Below are 19,769 nucleotides of genomic sequence, written 5' to 3'. Positions count from 1 at the left end.
ATCAGACTACCAGAGTACATAAGGCCAATGTGATTCTAAAAATATGCAGACTAGTGACGCAGAATAGACCAGATTCAAACCCTAGCATCTGCACGCATTCAGAATGCATTGAAATGACATCACACCAGTCAGGAGGGGATGAATTGTTCAGGACCTGACAGAGGGGTGATTGCTTAGCCTTTCGGTAATGAATTTCATAAAGTTCCTCACTGGGCAGCAAAATAAATTTTGTACATTAATGTCAGCAGACAGACCATTTTTTTAAATAAAGGAAAATAGATGTGATTGTTTATCAGATTTTTCATGAAGGTAGGCCTCTCTGTGTTTCCAGGCAAAATCACGAAGGAAAGATTGATAGGGCTGCATAATTGAGACTTGGTCACAAGTTAGCAAATGGATCTGAGCGTGTGCAAGCGACAGGGTGGGGAAATACTTGCAGCGGAGGTGATGAAATGTTAGACTCTCACTGAGCAAAGGATACAAAATAATAGTCCTAAAACAGGAAGTAAGAAGTGGTAGTTTTGAGAAATTTCTGACTGTCACGGTCCCAGGAATATGAATTTGAACTTTGGTATTCTGTTCCCCGCTTGTCCTATTTAGCAAGGCTTTTTTCTGAACTGCCGGCAGTGGGGGGAGGGGTGCCGAGGGGGTTTACTGGGCACCCACCACTGTCCAAAGTCTCAGTTGCTACAACTTTCCAGGAAAGTGTTTGGCAGTGCTTCATACTGTACTAGAAAGTCGTCCTAAGAGGGTAATCCAAAATGCTGAGGAAGATGAGTTATAAAGATGGTTACTACCACGGGGGCCGTTCACAGCAGTAAGAATCTGGCTCCCGCCGGGAGAAGCAAAGTCAGGCTGTTCCCCAGCTGCTGGCCGGCTCGGAGCTGGCCCATTCATGAACCTGTGTTGACTTTCCCTTCTCACGCTCCTTTCCATCCGGCAGCCCGTGTTTGTTGGCTAGCTACAGCATGGAGGCGAGCAGGATTGCGCTGGACCAGTATGTCTGGCATCTGCGTGCATTTGGGGCTGTCTTCCAGCTGGGCTCTCCAGGGGACTCGGCCCCATTCTTCTGCCCGTGGAGTTGTGCAAACACCGTCACTCATCCCCACGACCCCTTTGGTGTCCGCGGCTGCTGCCATGTCTTCAGGGCATGAAATCCCTGTGTTGAACTCGAGCCTCAGACGTGGCGTCTGTAGGTCATTAGTGAGCGCGCTCAGTCGGATCGGCCGAGCACGAAACCCTGGAAGCTGCGTCCCGTCTCCTCCTTGTCTGAATCTGGCATTTTAATCTGAGTCTCAGGGAAAAAAAACAAAACAAAACAAAAAAACCCTCCGGAGAACAGCCCTCTCACTAACACCAAATAAGCCTCAGTTTACCCATCTGTAAAATGAGTGGCACCGGCCAGATGTTCGCGTCCCAGAGTGGTATCTAAGATGAACCTTTTTTTTTAAAGATTTTATTTATTTGAGAGAGAGAGAGAGAGAGAGAGAACGAGCAGAGAGTGGGAGAGGAAGAAGCAGGCTCCCCGCCGAGCAGGGAGCCCAATGCGAGACTTGATCCCAGGACCCTGGGATCATGACCCAAGCTGAAGGCAGATGCTTCACCGACTGAGCGCCCCTGACATGAACTTTTACAAACTTTTTAAAGTTAATGTATACTAGAAAAGATCCCAGTGTATCTAAGGAAAATCTTTTTAAAGGATAGACTGGCTTCCTTTTTAAAGCAATCAAAACCTGCCTTCTTTAAAATAACTTCCTTAAATAAACTTCAGTTATAAAAAGTGTGTTGCTCCAAAGAGAAGTATCCATTTGATTTTTATTTTTTTAAGAAGACAGTGAATCAATGACTAACATTTACAAACCACATCCCCTTTGAGTGCTGGTGTTTTGCCACTTTGATGAGTGTGTTGGACGGGAGGCTTGCCCCCCTGACCAGCAGCCCCAGGCCAGTGAGTGGGCCTCTCTTCTCACTGCTGTTCGAACAGTTCAGAGAGCATTACACTCGTTCCTCCTGGTCCCTGGCTGGGGACCGGGCTTGGTAAGTATTTCTCATCTGGGCTGGTCACAAAGAGCCCCCCTCACAGCCCGTCTGCCGCCAGCCATGTCACACAGTGGGCTGGCCTTCCCATGTGGCTCCGGGGGGCAGACCGCAAACCACCAGACCTCCTGAACCCCATGCTGAGGGAGCACTCAATGTGCCACATGTGGGTTACTCTCTGAACTATCAGCAGCAGCAGGGTCACGGGACAAAGGCCAGCCATCAGAGCCTGCATGGTGTGACGGGCAAACCGAACAGTCCGTGAGCTTCGGGTCTCGTGCTGGCCAGGAAGATGTGGCCAAACCCACCCCCTTCTCCTCGTGCTGTCGGTGACATGTATGTGCCCAACAGCTGCATGATCAGCAGCGGAGGGCAGGGACCAGGTCCTCCATCCGCTGTGCACGGTGGTGCTCAGAAATGGGTCCACTGAGACATCTGTCCATTCAGCAGGTTGCACCAGACACAACGCGGGCCAAGCACTGTGTGTAGCGCGGGGAATTAGAGACCACGTATCCAGCTTTCGAGGAAATGAGTGTAGTTGTTAGGGAACAAAGAAATCCCGCACATCCTAACAGCTGTGGTGCTCAGGATCAAAGCGGTGAGCGCCCAGAGAGGCCGGTGGGGGAATCCCCGCAGAGCTCGGAACAGAGATGGAATTCTATCAGCAAAGGCGCTGTTGGACGGGGGTCCCTCTCAGATGGGCAGGTTTTAATGGAGGAGAAAGTAGGAGCCCTGTTGGGTCTTCAGGAACGGGGTTGGGGGGAAAGCCGGCAGAGTCCAGGAGCTGGCTGGGAGGGGTCTTGGAGCCAGATGAAGGCACAGCAGCTGGGTTTGGCGAGAGTACTGGAAAGACAGAGGGAGGTGTGATGCACATGTGGTGGGCAGGTGAGCGTGTGGAGGGTCTGGAAGGACGAGCCCGGGGGCCGGGCAGGGGGGAGTCTTCTACAGACTGTGGAGAGAAGAGCCTGAGGCTGTGGTTTTTACCCAAAGAAACGGTGGGATGGATCCTGCATGCCAGGAGGGGTCGTCCCCCGGCTGGGCAGCAGGTCTCTGGCAGGAGGAGACCCGGCCCTGACGCTCCAGACCCGGAGTGTCCTCTTTGTCACTGGCCGGTGAAACACCACGCGGTGTTGCCGGCTCCCCGGGCCCTCACTCCTCGGGTGATAGAAGCAGTGAGTGAGACGTACAGACGTGCATGGGCACCCTACAACCGCAGGGCCCCCCCACCGCCCATGGGGCCCGGGTGGTGGTTCTTGAGCTTCGGAGGATGCGATAAGGGCTTGAGTGCAGCATGTCCCCCAACCCAGTGCCTGGCGCACAGAACCTTCGCTCTCCAAGCTTCAGGCTCTCCGTGTTGTCTCAGCACAGCTTCCCTGAACGCATCTGCTCTTAGCTTTCCTTCTGCTGAGCGCCCAGCCTTGTTCCTAGAAGCTGAGTGCAGCAGATCTTCACGGAGGCAACGGGGCCCCCTGCCTGGAAGATGCCCACGATTCTCGGACGGACTCAGGGCTGGGGTGCATGACCCTCACAGCTGGCCTGCCAGCGGCTCTGAATGGCAGCAGGCCACTGCCCTAAACTTGGTTGTTGAACTTGAAGCGAAGCACACTCGGATGCTGGTGAATGATGCTAGTTCCCCGGGGTCCCCTCCAGCAGAGCCATGCTCTTTGCACCCCCAGAAGGAGGCAGCCCTCCTCAGAGGCCACAGGACAGTGTTTTCATCTCGTGCTACAGGTGCCCACAGCAGGGATGGTTCTAGAGATGAGACTCCTGACGTAGGAAGCCTCCTGCCACCGTGGTGCGAAAGGTTGGGTTTCGCTGGGCCCGGCTGGTCCTCTCTTGTAACTGGATCCTGCGCTGTCCCTGCCCACAGAGGGAGAGCCTGGAAAGGGGACACCAGTCACGTGTTGGCTTTCCACTTGGGTTATTGCCCAGACCAGTCGGGTCAAGGGTCAAGATGCAGAGAGCTGGGGAGCTGGTTTGCAGGCTGAGGAATCGGCCTCCAGGGCCTCTGGCCTCGGAGGGAAGAAGTGTTGCAGACGTTTGCAGGCAGACAAACAGAGGCTCCCTCTGGCCTCGCTGGGTCACCGCCAGCCCCACCTTACGGTGTCCTCAGTGTGACTGTGCGAGAGCCAGGAGTCCCCACTGGCCCCCGCAAGCCCTGCAGGCTCACTGGCATGCCTGTGGGCTTCTCTGCAGCCGGCCCGGGGGGGGTCAAGTGCCCGGGGTGTTGGGGCTCCAGGCAGCTGCTTACAGGGAGACAGGTTAGCCGGGGAGGGTGTCTTCGAATTGTTTTGATTCTCCGGAGCTCCCTGTTGTTTGGGGAGTGAGCAAGGTGAGCAGAAGGGATGGAGTCTTCTGTCGACAGTCTGGTGGCTGAAATCACCTAGAGCCGGTTGAAACTCATGCTTTCTTTTTAACCCGGAGGAAATCTGATGCAATCAACACGATACTCTTACTCCAGAAATTAAAATCAAATGTGGGGTGAGTCATCTCAAATGAGGCTCGAACCAAACTCGCTAGGGAGGAATCCAGAGCAGGCTGAGGACCCTGTTCCTCCTGCACCTTCGGGTCAGGGCCTCCGGGGGAACATGGGGAGGGGGTCACTGTGCACACCCTGGGGCCCTGAGTAAGGGACCCCACAGATGCTCAGGTTCCTCGGTTATTCTTGGTGGCTTTGTATTTTGAAACGTTCTTGAGCAGGACATTGGCAGATCGGCCCCCACAAACGTTCTGTGATTCTGGAGTCCGAGGCGAGTGGCGGGTCGCACGGGTGGCTGAGGGCTTGTGTGTAGGTTCCCGAGTCTGCCACCAGAGTCTGTAAATAATTCTATGCATGTACAACACTGTTGTCTGTTCGGAGGCCGGCCTCCTCGTTCCTGGGGAGGAGCCAGGAGCAGGCTCTTTTCTCCCCTTATGAATCAGCCTTTATGCTCAAGCAAAGAAAAACTCATTAGTTGTGAGTCAGACACAAGTAAGCTTTAATGCCCCTTCCTGTCTTCCCAGACCTGACTTCTACCAAGGGGGGTGGAGGGTGGCTTCCCGGGTATAGGCGTGGTGTGGGGAGGATGGGGGGTTGGGGGTTGGAGTGGTTGCCCCCTGCCCTTCAGAAAGCTGTGGAGGTCCTGGGCCAGCCACCCTGGGCACGGGTGCACACAGCTGCAGGCTGTCCTGGAGAAGTGACCCACCTTAGTGGAGGGTGGCCGGACTTGGACGCCAGGCCATCTGGGCACGTCTGAGGTGCCCCCCAGGGAACCCATCAGTGATTAGGAATGCATAGCTTAGATTTCCAGAATAGGCTAGGATTCCTAAATTCACCCTGCCTTGTATAATCAAGTCACAAGGCCATCCGGGGGACACTAGACATTCACTGGGGATTTTGACTCTTTAAAAAGAGAGGTTATCCCAGGGATACCTGTCAAAATCTCTCTGAAGCCTTTGTCTTTATTTTTTTAAATATTTTATTTGTTTATTTAGAGAGAGCAAGAGCAGGGGGAGAGGCAGAGGGAGAGAACCTCAAGCAGACTGCACGCTGAGCGCAGACCCCGATGCAGGGCTCGATCCCACGACCCTGAGATCGCGACCCGAGCTGAAATCAAGAGTTGGATGCTTAACTGACTGCGCCATCCAGGCGCCCCTGTCTATTAAAATAGAATTCATTCATTCGTGGTCAGTGCAGGTCTCTTACAGCAGAGTGAGGATGGAAGCAGAGCGAGTCCTGTGGCCTCCTGGAGCTTACATTCTCTTGGAGAAACCGGGCTGGACACAGGAAAGCACTTGATACGTCGCGTTGATAAGAAAAGTAGGGGAAAAGGGTGGAGTTAGGGATGTTGCTGCCACAGACGCCTGTCCCTGCTGATTAGGTGACACTTGAGCAGGATTGAATTGAAGGATCAAGTCTGGTGAATATCTAGGCATGGGCCTCCCGGGTGAGGGTATAGCAAGTGCAAAGGCCCTGAGGAAGCACTTCAGGAAAAGGGTCCACAGAGCTAGCGAGGATCTTGAGGGCCCTGTAAGCACGCTAAGAAGCTTTCAAAGTGTTGTGAACGGAGTTCTGACTTTTAAAAACATTCTGACTGTTAACTGAGGGGCAGGCTCCTGGAGAGCAGAGTTGGACACGGTGGACTTGGTGGAAAGGAGCTGATTGCTGTCATTGTGGAGGTGCTGAGGTCAGGCAGAGGTCATGTTCTGACCGGGGTGTGTGTGTGTGGCGAGGGGTGTATGCATATTGGCACGCACAGCGCCCCTCCTCGGAGGGAGGGAGGGCTGCTGGTGGAGGAGACCGGGCTTTTGGCTGCATGAATGTGCCATTTAGCCATGACTGAGTTGGTGAAGCCTGGAGGGGGCTTGGGGCAGCCCCCGAGCTGAGTTTGGACCTGGGAGGTTCAGGATGGACACCCCTCAGTCCTAAGGGGACCTCTGGCCATGTCTCCTTGTGCTGTGAGGGGGCCCAGCTGCTCGGGCGTTTGGCCCTAGAGGTTTTCCTAGTCAGAGGGAGATGCATGTATATCATTCCTGACCCGTGTCTGGGAAGGCAGGTGATAAATGTTCCCTAATACTACTTTCCTAGGGCTTTTTGGTTTGATTGCAGGCATTTTAAAACATGTACGTAAATGGGAAAATAGCAAAAATAAAGTAATAAATAAAACTAATAAAATAGGGAACTAGTAGGAAATACATTGGGTAGACAGTATAATGTATAGTAAATATAGTAATAGGTGGCAGTCATATTATGTACCATAAAATAGAGTTTCACACCTTCACGAACTCATTATAAAGCAAATCCAAGCATTGTGTCATTTTCCCCCCAACATGACTTTTCTGGTACAGCAGGGACTAATTCAAGGGGCCTGCTCCTTGAGCCCCAGCGACGTGTACTTGGAGCTCGGGGACGTTGACTGCAGATCTGAGGCCAGCGCACGAGTCACTGGAGAAGCGTGCAGGCCTGTGGGCAGGAGGGTGGAGCGGCAAGGGTGGAGAGGGAGGACCGTTTTCCTGGAGGCGCAGGTGAGGGGCGTGTGTTCGGGGAGCAGGCGCTGAAGAGCACCAGGCACACCTGAGAGGCAGCAGGCCCGCGTGTGGTCACCAACTCACCTGGGTGTGGAGGTGAGTGACAAGCCTGGAAGGGCAGGTGGAGACCGAGTCGTGGAGGGCCCTGAATGCCGGGGCAGGGAAGTCGAACGTTTGCTGATTTAAAAGCAGCGAGCAGCACTGCAGAGTTTTGAGCTGGGCAGTGGCCTGACCTCGAAGGACAGCTTTTCGAGCCAAGGGCCCGCTCTGGCAGGGACGGCGGGCGGAATCAGTGATCCCACGGCGGCCGGCAGCCAAGGCCCAGTGCACTCTGGGTTTGGAAAGAAGTGGTTAGCAAGGGGGTAGAGCACGGAGCGTTTTGCCGGCCGCTGCCTCCTGGGCAGTTTCCTCCAGAGATCGCTGCACGCCCGGCTGGAGGTGCAGAGCTGCTCTGTGAACCCTTACCCTGCTGGTTATCTGGTCAGAGAAGGTTCCAGATTCCAGGGAGTGAGAGTCTGCCAGGCTTGCCCGGCGGGGGCTTGCTGCCCGCTTTGCTGTACAATAACATCCCCGAGGGGCAGGGGTGAGGGTCAGGCCTTGTCCGAGGACCGTCTCCCACTGCCCCTGAAGGAAAGTGGCCATTCTGGGCTTCACACAGGGCACTGAGCTCCACGGGACAAATGCTCCGCGGCCGGTGGAAGGGGCAGCGTGAATAGTGCATTGAGGCTCGGTGGCTGTCTCGTAATCACTTGGGTGCCTTGGCGTCATTCTGGCTCATGAAGTGAGGTTGTCAGAACGGTACAGTTAGTGGCTTATCTGCTCCTTGAATGGCACCCTCTGTGAGGGTCTCCGTGTTTTTAAAAGGACTGCAGATCTCTTTATGTAACTGCTAACATGCTTTTAGGCTCTCCACTGGCTCAGGGTAAAAACTATGTCCCCATCCACAGTAAACAAAAACAGTGATCTGTCTCCAAAAATTCCAGGGGCATCCGGTGATGCTTTCGCCTCTGCCCACCGCTAAGGCCCTGATTCACCCCCAAGCTACCTTCTCAGTCGTGATAGGGAATGCAAGAATCCAGCCGCTCTTAGCATGTTTATCTCTAGTGTTATCTGCCAGCCTCCAGGTTCTTCCAGGTGCTCATTGGGAAGCTATGTCCTGTTCTGTAGGTGCCTCAGGTGAGCTGCTGGCTCCCGCTGTCCCCGCCCTGGATAAAATCAGCCCTATCTGACCCCACCAACTTGCCCTACGGGACTTCGAGGGAGGTGGGGCTCATCCAGGGGCCCCCTGCCCATCGCTATGTGCACCTGCATCCCAACCCCCCTCACCGGGCCTCCACCATGTAGCTAGTCAGGCTCTCCGGACCCTCAGTGTTACAGCACGGGCTCCCCCAGCCAGCCTCGGGGTCCTCGGGGCCGCACCAGCGTGGGAGCGAGCGCACCACTTTGCAGTAATGTCTCATGACGGTGCCCATTTTGGCTTTTCCTTTAAACCCTCTATGAAATAATTTCTTCTGGCTGTTAGCGGAAAATCCGCTAATATGCATTGGCAAGGAAGTGGGATGGCAGGTGCACAACCCCTTTCTCGTTCTGGGTCTGTCTTGACGCTCGGGCAGAATGGACCGTCCTGGGAAAGGCCTGGACCCCCTTTCCTAAAGCACACCGGTGCTGGGGGTCTGTGTGTCCTGAACAGGAACACCAGAATGAGGAGTGGGGGGGGGTGCAGGGACGTGGGGTGGGTGCCACAGGAAGAGCATCCTTGGGCGCAGGTACGGTCCAGAGCACTTGCTCTCGTGCGCACCCAGTCCTTGGAGCAGCTCTGCACTTGGTGGGGGGCCCCTCACAGGATTTCACAGCTAACTGGCTTTACCCTCCACCCGACCCCCGGTTTCTTTGGCTGTGTCTGTCTGTCTGCTCTTTCCCCAGGAGGCACAGTCAGACTGAGAACCTTGGGTAGGACTCATCATTAAATTTGAAAGTCCACTCTGCAAACAGGTTATGGGCTCAAAACCGTCCTATAGCTCCCCCTATAGCTCCCCCCTGTGCTGCCTGTCCTCCCCAAGCCACACTTCCCGTATACGAGTCCCGTTTCCGGCCAGTGAGACTCGTCTTTCAGATCCGAAGGATTTTCACATTCTCTCATCTCAGTGATGTAGCTTAATGTCACGGTTCCTTTTTGGAGCTGGGCTGCCCAGAGGTGGGCTTCGCTTGCATTCCGGTGCCCACCGTCTCTGGCCCGGGAACCGGTCTCTGCGTCCAGCTCCGTGCCACCTTCCCTCCAGGAGCATTCCAGTGAGGAATGTGGTGTTCTGTGGGAGAGAAGGAAAGAAATCCTCCCTGCGACCACTGCCAGCGATCATCCTGAGCCAGGATGGGGACTGCTGAGGCCCTGGCTGTGGTGGTCAAGCCTCGGGGCTCGACATTGAGCCTCTGCTCCTTGTTGCATGCACCTTACACGGATTATCATATTTATTCTTCACAGCAATCAATCAGGACGGTGCTGTTGTCACCGCATGTGACAAGTACAGAAACTGAGGCGTAGTGGAGTTAAACGTTGAACACCAGACATCCCCACGACTGGTGGCATTTGGAGGCAAGGCTGGGTGTGCCCCTTGCACGGTGGCACTCAGCCTCGGCTGCTGCATGTGGAGCATGGGGGAAGGGCGGCCGTGGACCGACTTAAGTCACCCCCCCAGTGCAGAAGGCGGTGTTGGACCCTCCAGGTCCCTCTGATGAGCAAAGGTGACACACCTGGGCCAGAGGCCACCTTTCCAGCCATCTCTGGACAGCACAGTCAAGGAACAACCCGAGACCGGGTTAAGTGAGCCACGTTACAATGGCGTGAAGTTCACCTGCCCTCAGGTTGCTCTCTGCCCGTTTCCCTTGAAGGGCAAGGGGAATTCGCTCCTGCCTGCGGGCTGGTGAGGGTCTGCCCACAGCCAGTCATGTCACCATCTCCAGAGCCCCCCTCTATGCCCCTTCCAGAAAGAAACAGGCCTTGGAGCAATGATTCATGTACTCCGTCCACAGAACCTTCCTCCGCGGCTGCACCCGCGCATGGTACCCAGGGATGACCTAGAGGCAGAAAGGGCAGCGTGTTTACTTTCCTTAGGCTTGTTGTTTGTTAGGGCTCCAGGGAGGATTTCAGGGGAGTGTGGGCAGGGAGCAGTCCCCTCTGACCCCGCCGAGGCTGGGCCGCAAGAGGCTCAGGGCTGAGCGCCCCTCTTCCGAGTGTGGGAGCCGCAGCTGGGGCTATACCTGTAACGGGACCAGCAGACAGATTTAGTTCTTCTTTCCTGAACCCTGAAACTGTACGGATCCTGTTTGTTCTCCTTTTTCACTGTGATGAGCAGGCTGGCCAGGTGCTGGTACAAGGTTCCCAAGCCCCGTGGTGCCCCAGGGAAGAGGGGTGCAGACAGCAGGCCAGGAAAAGCGGCCTGGCTCTGTGCACCAGCAGAACTGATGGGATGAGCATGAGGTGCATAGAGACTCCGGGGAGCGAGCCCCACTCTGCTCTCCTGGGCCAGGATAAGTGTCGTTATTGGAACAGCTTCTGGAAGAAAGAGGAGTCCCACTTCCTATAAAATTACTGTTCAACCCATGTTTCACTTGCTCATGGGAAATTCTCGTTTTCTTCCCCCACTTTCAGGAAGAAGCACATTGCCAAGTTGACCCCATCGTGCAGCATGTTTGCCTGAGAAGAACTTCAGCAAGCACTGGGATACCTGGAGGAAGAGAGATGAAACCTTAGCCATCCTTCCAGGAAGAGAGTTCAAGATGGCAGCTCAACGGATCCGAGCTGCCAACTCCAGTGGCCTCCCTCGGTGCAAGTCCGAGGGGACCCTGATTGACCTGAGTGAAGGGTTTTCAGAAGCGAGCTTTAATGATGTCAAAGGTGAGCTCGCGGGGCGCCTGGGTGGCTCAGTCTTTAAGCGTCTGCCTTCGGCTCAGGTCATGATCCCAGGGTGCTGGGATCGAGCCCTGTACTGGGCTTCCTGCTCAGTGGGGAGCTGCTTCTCCCTCTCCTTCTGCTGCTCCCCCTGCTTGTGCACACACACTCTCTCGCGCTCTCTCTCTCTCTCTCTCTCTAATAAATAAAATCTTTAAAAAAAAAAGTGAACTGGCAGGGACAGAACTGTGGCTGGGGGGCAGGGGGGTGGCCTGCGGCAGATCGGGATTTGCAAGTGCTCTGAGCCCGAAGGGCTTCTCCACCTTAAAGGCTGCCAAGTTCCCAGTTAAACTTCAGCTCTCTAAACATCATTGACGACAAATCCAGCCCTAGAACAATAACCACTTGTCTTGTTTTGTTTTTTTGGTGTGTTGGGAGCTTTTGAATATTCCCCTTGGTAATGCAACTTCATACAGAATGTGTTTGTGTTTTCTCTTTTTGAGAGTTTTGGTGACACTAAAGTAGGGAGCTGGGTGCTCAGGATACTAGGGGGAAGGAGAGAGTGTGGTCAGCCAATGAAATATTGAGAACCGCTAGAGAGGAAAAGGTGGTCTGAGAGTGGGGTCGGCAAGCTTCTCCTGTAAAGGGTCACCCAGGAAATACTGTAATTCTTGCAGGCCCTGAGGGTTCCATCACAGCCATTCCTCTGTGCTGGTGCAGCTCGAGAGCAGTCAGAGAAGACAGTAAGCAGTGGACACGGCTGTGTTCCAATAAAACTTTTTTTACAAAAACAGCAAAGGGGCCGTTGTTTGCTGACCCCTGCTTTAGAGGTGGCCCTGGGGTGAATCACCCTGAGCCTCTGGTTTTCTGTAACAGCCACATACAGCTAGGTCAGTGAGATGGGTGACGGGTACCGGTGGGTCATTTTCTTCCTAGAAGTCCCCTCTGACCTTAGTAGGTGCTTACTGGTGCCCCGTGATTGATGTAGCAGCAGCATCCGGCAGCTTCCCTATGGCGTTTACTGCAATGTTGTTGAAGTTAACAGCTGGGCCATCCAGAGTACAAAGCTGAGCAGTGGGAACTGCTCTTGACCTTTGTATCTTGAGCCCCTGGCAGGACGTCAGTGCTGAATTAATAGTCCTTGAACCAAACTGCTGTCTCCCAGGTAACGTTGTGGCCCTCTTCCCCATTGTCCTAAAAACCATATGCACCCCGTTTGTCTCTTCCGAATCTCTTCTCCCGTCACTGTATCCTAACTTCTTCCTTTTCCTGTCTGTGCTTTATGCTTGGAGCCCTGAGCATTGCGTTAAATGTTCTTCACACAAACGGACTTGGCAAAGGAGGTCATGAGATTTTACTAATAAGAGCAGCAGAGTTACCAGGTATTGCCATAAATAATGGGACCCTTCGTTTTTGACAGTCTGGTAATGGGCATCGTTTTCTTACTTTATAGCCCAGCTAATTACGGTTAAAGCTGGAAAATGGGAGCATCATTTATGGGATTCAGGCTGCGGTCTTTTTAAGTAATGATGATGATCTGAGAGGTGTTAGGGTACTAGCAGAACACCACAGTTTCCCACAGTTGTGGGAAAAAGACAAATGAGATCACCTGGGATGCGAGCTGGGGCTGATTAGTCGAGGGCGCGATGCCCACAGAGCCCCTGGACCCACTCGCCAAGGCAGCTCTCCAGCCAGGCAGCTGCATGCATGACCTGATGGTCAAAAGGCTTTAAGGTGGGGATTTATTCCAGCCAAAACATCCACTGCAAAGTCCTCCGCCCCCCTCATTAGCATTCCACCTGCAGCAGAACTGAGGCGAAGGGGTAAAAATTGTATTACTCAGTGCACTCAACTTCCTGACACGCAGGGATTTTCTTTGTATTAAAATCCAGGATAGCTGTAAATCTGGGCAGCACTCCCCAGAATTCATTAAGATGGGATTTGATAAGGATCCTCCTGCATTTGATTGGATGGATGCCCTGCCTGGTGTCCCCAGGTGCCCAGTGACAGGTGACTGATGGAGGGACCCATCTGGAAGGAGCTCACACTAGAGTCCTCTTCCACGGGGTGGCCCGGCAGGGAGGAGCGCCATTTCCCATTGGATGAGCCTGATCCTTGAGTGAAATGAGTTAACTGCTTCTCTGCTAAGGAGAGTGCTTAGAATTTTAAGTGAAACCATTTTTATTCTTCAGTCTGGTGAAACTGAAGTGGTAATTTGCATTGATACATTTTCGTGGGCTATATACAAAGCCTGCTTAATAGCTTTGGGTTTTTAATTTTAAAAATATCACTCTAAGGGAATTGTTCCGGGGAACATAATAGGGATATAACTTCTGAGGGATTCTAACAAGATTTTAATAGCTGGCAAGCTCTCTGATTTTCATTTGGTTTTAATTTTTATGTGACATTATCATTAGATGTGTCAAAGAAACAAAAAATGGTTTATATTACTGGAGACAGTGCCTGGAAAACAAAGCAAGAAAGATCTTGTCGTCCCCTGACCCCAGCCTGACCCATCCGCCTCCCCCCGCCCACCTCTCCCTCAAAAGCATTCTCTTTTTCTTGGTTGTTTTATTCACTCCCCTCCCTTCACTGTAAATGATTTCTCTTTGGGGCATAGCCAGGGAGAACACCTTGACCCCATAACATGGATATGGCCTCTCTCTCATGAACGAACATTTATTCCAAGAATATTTGTTGAACACCTGCTATGTGACAGGCTGTCTTCCAGGATTACCACTGTGAGCAAAACAGACATATGAATATCGGTTAATGATAAGTGCCGTGGAGAAAATAAAATTAGGAGGGGGGTGGAGAGGTCCACTTTAACATAACCCTCTGTGAGTCCTTACCTGGGGCTCAGCATCATTATGCTAAGGACACGATCAGAACCTTATCTTCAGCAGAGCCCGCTGAGGAAAGAGTCTCAGGCTCCTGAGGCCACACGGCTTCCAAAGGCCTGGATCACAGCCCAGGCCCAGTGAACCCAGGGCCAGATTCCACCCCCCAACACCCCACACGGAAGGTGGGAGGTGACAGCCTTCACGGCCCAGGTGAGCTTTCCGCCAAGCATATCCCTCTAACCTGGTTCATGGAAATAAAGAGAAACTTCCTGCTTTATTTTCCAAGACTACACTAAGGAACTATAATTCAATTTGCATTATTTCTTTTCAAAGGAAAAAGAAACTGGCAGATGGTGTTTTTGGAGGGCCAGTTTGATAGAACAGAATGCGTATTGACTTAATCACGTATTAGAGACGAAGTGGGGGTAGTCCCACTAAAAACACGGTCCTTTCTTACAGTTGTTAGTTACAGGACCCCAGAATAGTCACAAATTCTGTGAAACAAGGCACAGTTGGGGTGGGGGCTTATTCTTCTCTGAAGGAAATTTCTTCTTCTTCTGGATATACTTTGTCATGTATGAGAGGGAGAAAAAACACTTAGGTATTTAATTATCCGTTACTTTTCAAAACACACACCCCCTGGTTGAGATGACTAACTTTGGCCTCTCTGACCGCTGTCTACATGGGTAACATAGCTGAACGCCACAAACCATAAATTACCTCGAGTCACTGTTTACAGCGTTGGGGTTTTTCAGACTTGAACGTTGGCTCAGAAATAATGTGAATGACACCAGACGTAAAACAGTTGCTTTTCAAGGTACGCGGGGGAGGTGGTTTCCAAGTCGTCATCCTGAGTGATCATTTAAAGGAGGCTGGAAGAGGCTAGCCTCAAAAGGCTTATTTTGGTGAAGACTGGGTTCAGCTTGTCAAGGGAACCTTCCCCCACCCCGTTCGCATGTTCTGTGTTGAGGGCAGAGCGTGGCACCAGCTCAGAAACACTGAGAGCTGCTTTGGAAGCTCTTCATTGCCCATGCCCGGCTACCGGCGGTGGGTCACACTGCTCAGAACGTCACTGTGGCTGAGTCGGTCACACTCAGCTTGTCTCTCTACCCGGCAGCAGCTCTGGGAAGTTAGGTACAGTAGTAAAGAGAGGGCCAGTCAAAATGAGATGGTATTTGGGGTGCCTGGCTGGCTCAGTCGGTGGACCTTGAGACTCTCGATCTCAAGTTTGTGAGTTAGAGCCCCACGTTGGGTGTAGAGATGACTTAAAAATAAAGTCTTTAAAAATGGAAAAATTTTTAAAATGAGATGGCATCTTCGTGGTCCCGGGGAAACAGGGTCCGATGAACTCCCCCGCTGTGCTAAGTTAGAGGGCTGCCGTGCTGGCCCTGCTGAGTGAAGCTGGAGTTTGCTTCGGCTGGTTTCTGCTGATTGCCTGGTGCCCTGTGCACCTCTCGAAGAGCGCCCTCCTCCCTCGCTCTGCTCAGTGCTCTGCACGCCCGTGGGCCTCGCCCTCACCACCTGTCTCTTTGTGTTTTGTGCAGTGCCTTCTCCCAGTGCCTTGCTAGTAGACAATCCCACACCTTTTGGAAATGCAAAGGAAGTGATCGCAATCAAGGACTACTGCCCTACCAACTTCACCACCCTGAAGTTCTCCAAGGGGGACCACCTCTACGTCCTGGACACGTCCGGCGGGGAGTGGTGGTATGCGCACAACACCACGGAGATGGGCTACATCCCCTCCTCCTACGTGCAGCCCTTAAACTACCGGAACTCCACTCTGAGCGACAGCGGGGTGATTGACAATCTTCCAGACAGCCCAGACGAGGTGGCCAAGGAGTTAGACCTGCTCGGGGGGTGGACGGATGACAAAGGATGCAGCAAAACCTACAGCAATAACCCTTTCTGGACCGGGGCCCAGACAAACCCATTTCTGAATGGGAACGTGCCGGTGGCACCCAGCGTGGACGAGCTGGCTCCCAAAAGTACTGTGGATCTGCTCCTTTTTGATACAGGTGCGTCTTCTTTCACGGAGTCCAGCTCCGCCACCACGAACAGCACCGGCAACATCTTCGACGAGATGCCGGCCGCGAGCCACCTCCAGGCAGAGGCACCGGGCAAGCGGGACAACCCATTCTTCAGGAGCAAGCGCTCCTACAGCCTGTCGGAGCTGTCGGTCCTCCAGGCCAAGTCGGACGCTCCCGACTCATCGGGGTTCTTCACAGGCTTGAAATCCCCGGCCCCGGAGCAGTTCCAGAGCCGGGAGGACTTCCGCGCCGCCTGGCTGAGCCACCGGAAGCTGGCCCGCTCTTGCCACGATCTGGACTTGCTGGGCCAGAGCCCCGGCTGGGGCCAGACCCAGGCGGTGGAGACGAGCATCGCGTGCAAGCTGGACAGTTCCGGGGGTGCTGTGCAGCTGCCTGATACCAACATCAGCATCCACGTGCCTGAAGGCCACGTGGCCCCTGGCGAGACGCAGCAGATCTCGATGAAAGCGCTGCTGGACCCCCCGCTGGAGCTCAACAGTGACCGGTGCAGCAGCGTCAGCCCGGTGCTGGAGGTGAAGCTGAGCACCCTGGAGGTGAAAACCTACATCATCTTGGAGATGAAAGTGTCAGCCGAGGTGAAAAATGACATTTTTAGCAAAAGCACAGTGGGCCTCCAGTGCCTGAGGAGCGACTTGAAGGAAGGGCCCTATGTCCCCATCCCGCTCACCTACAGCTATGGGGACACAGTCCAGGTACAGCTAGACAACCTGGAGCCCTGTATGTACCTGGCCATCGTTGCCCATGGCCCGAACATTCTCTACCCTTCCACGGTGTGGGACTTCATCAATAAAAAGATCACCGTGGGGCTCTACGGCCCCAAACACATTCACCCGTCCTTCAAGACCGTGGTGACCGTTTTTGGGCACGATTGTGCCCCAAAGACACTACTGGTCAGCGAGGTCACCCGTCAGGCCCCCAGCCCCGCCCCAGTGGCCCTGCAGCTCTGGGGTAAGCACCAGTTCGTCCTGTCCAGGCCCCAGGACCTCCACGTCTGCATGTTTTCCAACATGACCAACTACGAGGTCAGAGGCAATGAGCAGGCCAAAGTGGTGAGGGGATTCCAGATGAAGCTGGGCAAGGTGAGCCGCCTCATCTTTCCCATCACCTGCCAGAACCCCAGCGAGCTGTCTGACTTCACCCTGCGGGTTCAGGTGAGAGGCGACCAGGAGGCCATCCTGACGCAGTTCTGTGTCCAGACTCCCCAGCCACCCCCTAAAAGTACCATCAAGCCTTCCGGGCAAAGACGGTTCCTCAAGAAGAACGAGGTCGGAAAGATCATTTTGTCCCCGTTTGCTGCCACTACCAAGTACCCGACTTTTCAGGACCGCCCAGTGGCCAGCCTCAAGTTCGGCAAATTGCTCAAGACCGTGGTGCGGCAGAGCAAGAACCACTACCTGCTGGAGTACAAGAAGGGCGACACGATCGCTCTGCTCAGCGAGGAGAAGATTCGGCTCAAGGGGCAGCTGTGGACCAAGGAGTGGTACATCGGCTACCACCAGGGCAAGGTCGGCCTCGTGCACGCCAAGAACGTGCTGGTGGTGGGCAAGGCCAGGCCGAGCCTCCTCTCGGGGCCCGAGCTGAGCACGTCGGTGCTGCTCGAGCAGATCCTGCGGCCGTGTAAGTTCCTCACCTACATCTACGCCTCTGTCAGGACCCTGCTCATGGAGAACATCGGCAGCTGGCGCTCCTTCGCCGACGCCCTGGGCTACGGGAATCTGCCGCTCACCTTTTTCTGCCGGGCAGAGCTGGACAGCGAGCCCGAGCGGGTGGCCTCTGTCCTGGAGAAGCTGAAGGAGGATTGTAACAACACGGAGAACAAAGACCGAAAATCCTTCCAGAAGGAGCTCATGATGGTAAGTGTTCAGCAGGGGCCTGGAGCCAAGTCCAGTCTCACTGCCTCTCCCTGCACACTCGGGCGTGCGTCTGTTGAATCACCAGACCGGCGTCCGGGCACATCTTTGCTCCCCGAAATGCACGGGGTGTAAGCATGCCCGTGCACCCAGGCATTTGTGTGGGGCCTTTCGGGAGCCCCAAGCAGCTCAAGATCCACCACGGAGAGCACCGTTCGGGTGGCTTCCTGCTGGATTCTCGAGCTCCTCAGAGGTCTCCGATGGATCCCTGATGCCCGGTGGGGGTGGGGGGCACAGCGAGACTTGCACTCCAGTTGCTTCTGTTTTGATCTCTTGGGAGAAGTCCCATGTTTCATCAGATTCCCACCAGGATCTAGGACTCCGACGTTTTTCAGAACTGCCACCCCAAAGTCTAGCTTTACCTTGATACGAGTCTTCCTCTCCTCGAGGCCTCCATGTTTCTTCCTCTGCCTCCTTTTTGTGTGTGTGAGTAGGGGTTGAGGACAGCCTCTGTTTCTCCAGCACGACTGGGAATTGCGATCCTGAGAGGCAGAAAGGGGGAGGTCGGTGTCACACTACAGGATATGCCCGGACCACTAGCCGACGGGGAAAGCATTTTCTGGACCCCGAATGGCCCCCCACGGCCTGGGCTCTGCCACCCTCTCCCAGCTGTTCGTGTGCTTCCGGTGGCCTGTCTTGGAGAAACCTGATAACGTTCTTCTCTTGGCGCCCTGCTTTGCCTCTGGTGGATGTCCCGTCTACGGCAGAAGCCACCTCTGTTCCCTTCCCCATCTTCCTGATAGGGACACGTCACTGGGCTTCTTCCTACGGAAACCCGTGTGATTTGGTCATAGGCATTCCTTCCTTGCTCCACCAGGCTCCACACAGCCTTTTTGCCTCCTGACTTTTGTAAGAGGTGAGCCTCGGCACCCCCAGAGTTTCTGCCACTTGTACTATTCCCTCTTCTACCTGGCACCCGCCATGTGGGGAGAGCGCCTCTAGGACCAGAAGAGCCAGGTATGCGCGTGCCTGCGCATGCACGTGTTGACATGGGCGTGCAGCTGAGGTCCGTCCGTGGCACACGCAGCTCTCAACTGCCCTGGGAGCCAGGAGCCAGAAGGAATGCAGTCCATTGCAGGGAGAAGGCATTGCAGCCTGCTAGTGGCTCCTGGGAATACAAAATGCCAGGTGCATGCAGCAGAATGAGGCCCGATGTTGCCCAGGAGAAGGAGGTGGGAACTGGAAGTGGCGAGTAGAGGGGCGATCTTGGCAACTGGGGGGGGGGGGCGCCTGGTGATGGCAGCATCAGGGGGGAGGACGCTGGACTGTCATGGCTGGGGAGGGGCAGAGGTAGCAGGGGAGCGTCCCCGCCCTCTCCCTGCAGGTTGCCCCTCCCCTCGCTGGCCCTGCGGCTATGGATGCACCCCCTGAGCTGTGACAAGCCCGCAAGACCCAGTGTCCCCTCGGATGGACCCAGCGCAGTGGGCCGGGGCACAGGTCCCTCTCCAGGTCCTCAAGCTGGGATTCGCTATGGATTATAGAATCGGGTGCTTTCATGGGACATAAACAGTATCGATGGTTCCTTCATTACAGCCCAAGAAACCCTCACCTCCAGTGGGTAGAGGAGAGAAATGGGACAGTGGGCGCGGCCCTTCCCCGCTGTGGAAGAGTGATGACTAAGGAGGCCGTTTGCTTACCCACGTTCCCTCACTTCCTTTCAGGTCTTTCCAGACTTAAATGGTGACTCTTTCTCTTCCACATGGGGGGCTTCTCTGACAGCACATGTTTTGGGGGCCATCCCTGGGTTCCTTTCATGAGGGGTGGGGGGGGTCTCTCCGGCCCCAGCCAGGTCTGTTCGGAGGTTTGCAGTGTTTCGCTCGGTTCCTGGACTAAATCCGTCACCATCCTGAGAGTGGGCAGATTAGAATGTTGGCTAAATCTCTAGAAACCACAGGCTAATTTGTCCCCGCGTGTTTCAGGGGTCGCTGGAAGCCGGGTTTCATTTCTCCCCATGCTCAAATCTCTGAGCGGTGGCTTCCCACAGCCTCGGTGCGTCCGCCAGCCCTGCAGCCATCTCAGTCCCTCGCGTGATGATGAC

The 19,769-nt window shown here is 54.4% G+C and overlaps 1 protein-coding gene across 2 annotated transcripts in view; it reads left to right on the top strand.

Moving 5' to 3' along the window:
* Nucleotides 1-19,769, top strand: part of SH3BP4 (SH3 domain binding protein 4) — an 84,436-nt gene that overhangs the window by 55,475 nt on the left and 9,192 nt on the right. For both annotated transcript variants that reach the window (XM_028105218.2, XM_028105217.2), the window contains 2 exons: nucleotides 10,691-10,936; nucleotides 15,318-17,674. In XM_028105218.2, coding sequence (XP_027961019.1) covers nucleotides 10,819-10,936; nucleotides 15,318-17,674 — 2,475 coding nt within the window. In that variant the 5' untranslated portion in view covers nucleotides 10,691-10,818. The remainder of the gene's footprint in view (nucleotides 1-10,690; nucleotides 10,937-15,317; nucleotides 17,675-19,769) is intronic.

The sequence above is a fragment of the Eumetopias jubatus genome, unplaced genomic scaffold (assembly GCF_037043125.1).
Source record: "Eumetopias jubatus isolate StellerSeaLion01/CBP00866 unplaced genomic scaffold, mEumJub1_p1.0 scaffold_3, whole genome shotgun sequence".
Classification (NCBI taxonomy): domain Eukaryota; kingdom Metazoa; phylum Chordata; class Mammalia; order Carnivora; family Otariidae; genus Eumetopias; species Eumetopias jubatus.
Note: the sequence above shows the minus strand (reverse complement) of the source record. Positions and strands in the feature narration are given on the sequence as shown.